This window comes from Rutidosis leptorrhynchoides, chromosome 3 (genome assembly GCF_046630445.1).
Source record: "Rutidosis leptorrhynchoides isolate AG116_Rl617_1_P2 chromosome 3, CSIRO_AGI_Rlap_v1, whole genome shotgun sequence".
NCBI lineage: Eukaryota > Viridiplantae > Streptophyta > Magnoliopsida > Asterales > Asteraceae > Rutidosis > Rutidosis leptorrhynchoides.
The window spans coordinates 140,159,767-140,163,070 of NC_092335.1; the positions used below are offsets into that span (position 1 = coordinate 140,159,767).

A 3,304-nucleotide genomic window follows, 5' to 3' on the forward strand; every position below is an offset into this window, starting at 1 on the left:
CAAGTCTTACGCCTTCTGATTTCTGACGCGCTCCAACGAGTTCTCGCCGGAACCTCGTCGGAAAGTTGATCGTGAAATTTTTTGTGCTACCATTCTACCAGTGACAAAATATTCTGGAGCCGCCACTGAGTACGTCCTTAAAGTTGTGCATCATCAAAAAGATAAGGAATGAAGACATAAAATGCTTTGCTTACTGGCTTCTTAAAATGGGTGATGGTAAAGCTAGACGATCTAAACGTTTGAGGAAGCAGAAGTTGATGATGTGTTGATTAAAGTAAAGGGTTATGTAATGGAACTTGATTTAAGTTACTCGTACAAAACTTGATCAACACTATTTTGAGGTAAAAAGTTATCTCAGAAACCAATATAAGAAGTACTCTTATAACGTTAATAACAAGATACATCAACAATATTAGAATACAGTCAATATAACCCCCATACCCACTCTCGTGAAATTGAGTATTGTTGTTGTTGAATATAATCAATTTAACCACATTCTTTTCAAATAATTTTATACATCTACGTTGCAGCAAATGATGCATTGATATCCCTGGGCTTTGCTTGATCATGGAAGCATATTCCCGCCTTATTAAATAAAGATAACAAATACATCAACTCTTCATTCGATAATTTTGAAGGTCGTTTATCCTCGAGCCCTGCAGTTTTAAGAATCCCGACAAGTTTATCTTTAAACATATTAACTTCCGTTCCTACAACACTCAGTTCACCTTCATCATCATCATCATCACTTACATTACAATCATCATCTTCAACAGTATCTTCTTTACCGCCTTTTGACAAATCTAAAAGCTCTGCTACCTTTTTCTTCTGCCTAAACGTCGCACCCAACGTCTTGTTTTTCTTGCCAAAACATGTTTTAGTGAACGACCACCATTCATTAAGATCAACATCCGGAATTTCAGTTTTTAAACGTATTTTAATAACCGACGAATCTACTTTTGGTATCGGAACAAAATCGTGTTTGCTTACATTCATAACATGCTCAACATTAGCTACCAGTTTCACATTAACAGCCAATCTATTGAACTCCGAGTCACCAGGGTTAGCTAACATCCGAGTAGCAAACTCCTTTTGAAGGAGAAGCGTCGCACTTCGAAACTTATATCCCCCAAACACCAATTTAGCCACTAACGGTGACGATATATTATACGGTATATTAGCCACCACGAGATCAAATTTAGGAAAATCAAACTTCAGCGCATCTTCACATATAATCTGCAGGGAAAAAAAGTATATTCAAGCTTCATTATTGATGAAAAAATTGAACTTTTTATTTAACAAACTGTGTCATTTTCTGTGAGGCATTTCATCGAACAGTTTATATGCAACATTTACCGACAATTTTTCACGCGATTCATGTTGAGAAATTCGATTGTGAAGAACATCCACCATACGATGATCAACTTCAACTGCAACAACCTTATTAGCAACTTCGAGAAGCTTCATGGTAAGGTTACCAGTACCGGGTCCGATTTCAAGAACCGTATCGTCTGGCCCGATATCCGAGTTCCTGACAATGGAATCAAGTATTCTCGGGTTAGTTAATAGATGTTGTCCCCTGCTTTTATATAGCTGCAAACGATCCTCTTGATTATTCTCCTTTCTTTTTTTTCGAATATAGTCGTCAACATTGTCTTCATCGTATCGGTTTTTGATCGGATAACGACTGGTTTTCGCGCGAATTTGATGGAACGGGACTGCGAATATGCGATGTGAATGGTTGACGGAGAATTTGGTAGCACGGTGAAGCATGTTGATGTTAGTTATGACCGTTATTAGAGCTAGTGAAATTCAGTTATAGTTGTTGCAGTTGGTTTGTTCTTTAGGTGACGGTTTGGGTTTTGTGTTGTTTTGGGCTTCTTTTGTTGTCACCTTAATGTTTGTGTTGGATTTTATAAAAATTGGGCTTTTCAAGAAAAAGAAAAGCCCGTAAAATAATTAGATATGCTAAGTTTTACCTCTTTATTAATTTTTATATACTTGGGAACATTTCGGTCGGGTTTATAGGTTGAAAATTACCCAACGTCAAGTCGTCAACATGACATGGTTATGGAAATTTAAGGTAGAGTAATAATTTATCAAACTTACTATTTCATCGTATTAATGTAAAGACACATGAAAAAAAAAAAAAATAATAGTGATTTTTTCTCTTTATCATTTCAACCTAAAAGGAATGAAATCCTCAAAGGTAATGCTCCGACCTCAATGTCGAGCCTTGGAAATAAAATTTGGCAGGCGATGGAATGGATTTGCGCATACTATATTTGGAGGAATCGAAATAAATAAGATTTTCCGCGGATCTTCATGGAATGGACCGGTAGCCTTAAATGAAATCCAAATCAAATCATTTGATTGGATATCGCAAAGGTTAAAGGGGAAAGAGATCGATTGGCTCACGTTGTTAAGCAACCCTCGTATCTATTTAAACATTATGTAATTCGCGCACAAATTCGTGTATATTTCGTGTTATTAAACATGTATATTCGAGTTATATTAGCATCTAGTTGATCATGTATTATGTCTGTTCGTGTGTTGGCTAACCATAATCGGTTCCCAACTGCATGTACAATATTTTGTTTTTTAATCCAACTTGCTTTAAAAAAAAAAATAAAAAAAAAAAAAAAAAAAAATATTCAACCTAAAAGTCCTATTATCCTAAACTTATAATATGTATCATCCACCAATTCTCTCTTCAAAAGATGATTAGTGATATCTTTCATGTATTATTATAATATTAAGTAGGTTAATAGAATGTAATAGTATGTTTGTAAATCAACACTATGAAGATAAATAGATTCGAATTTATCTGTCTCACCTTACATAGGAGTAAACTGATGTAATAGAATAAATTAATTTTTATCTCAATATTTGAGTGTGCAATCCTTAATATTAAGTTTTCTATCAAAAACCAATTGAAACACTAATAGATTTACTTATTGAATGAACATTTTGATGAGTTTCCAGCCGTCATCTAGATGCCTCTGTTCCAGCTGCTATCTAGATGTTCAAAGTTGCCAGCTTTGAACAACTCATACGGAAGTAGAAAAGTTGAATACGATGACGGCCGCCCACCTTCTCCATTCACACGACACCTTCCTCGTTCACATCATTCCACCGCCACCAAAGTTTTAGTATAAATAGAGGTTGAAACTTCAATTGTAAATCATCCCAAAATCACTCAGAGAAGTGTAATCACAACCTAGATAGTGTGTATGAGTTTGAGAGTTTTTTTTTTTTTTTTTTTTGAGTTTTGTAATACTCGTGTAATCTATTCTTGTGAGTA

The 3,304-nt window shown here is 35.0% G+C and overlaps 1 protein-coding gene across 1 annotated transcript; it reads right to left on the reverse strand.

The window, feature by feature from the left end:
• Positions 1 to 359: 359 nt before the first annotated feature.
• Positions 360 to 1,806, reverse strand: LOC139896864 (ribosomal RNA small subunit methyltransferase, mitochondrial). Its single transcript, XM_071879509.1, has 2 exons — positions 1,357 to 1,806; positions 360 to 1,236 (listed from the first exon to the last, which is right to left on the reverse strand). The coding sequence occupies exons 1-2, from the start codon at positions 1,771 to 1,773 to the stop codon at positions 520 to 522; spliced, it is 1,134 nt and encodes a 377-aa protein (XP_071735610.1). The 5' UTR covers positions 1,774 to 1,806; the 3' UTR covers positions 360 to 519.
• Between the last annotated feature and the right edge of the window lie 1,498 nt (positions 1,807 to 3,304).

What these genes read in the sequence shown, in the direction of transcription:
- LOC139896864 (XM_071879509.1), bottom strand. Translation starts at nt 1,773, where the DNA reads ATGCTTCACCGTGCTACCAAATTCTCCGTCAACCATTCACATCGCATA. An exon ending in AATCGCGTGAAAAATTGTCG is followed by an intron (nt 1,237 to 1,356) that starts GTAAATGTTGCA and finishes TTTTCCCTGCAG; the next exon opens with ATTATATGTGAAGATGCGCT.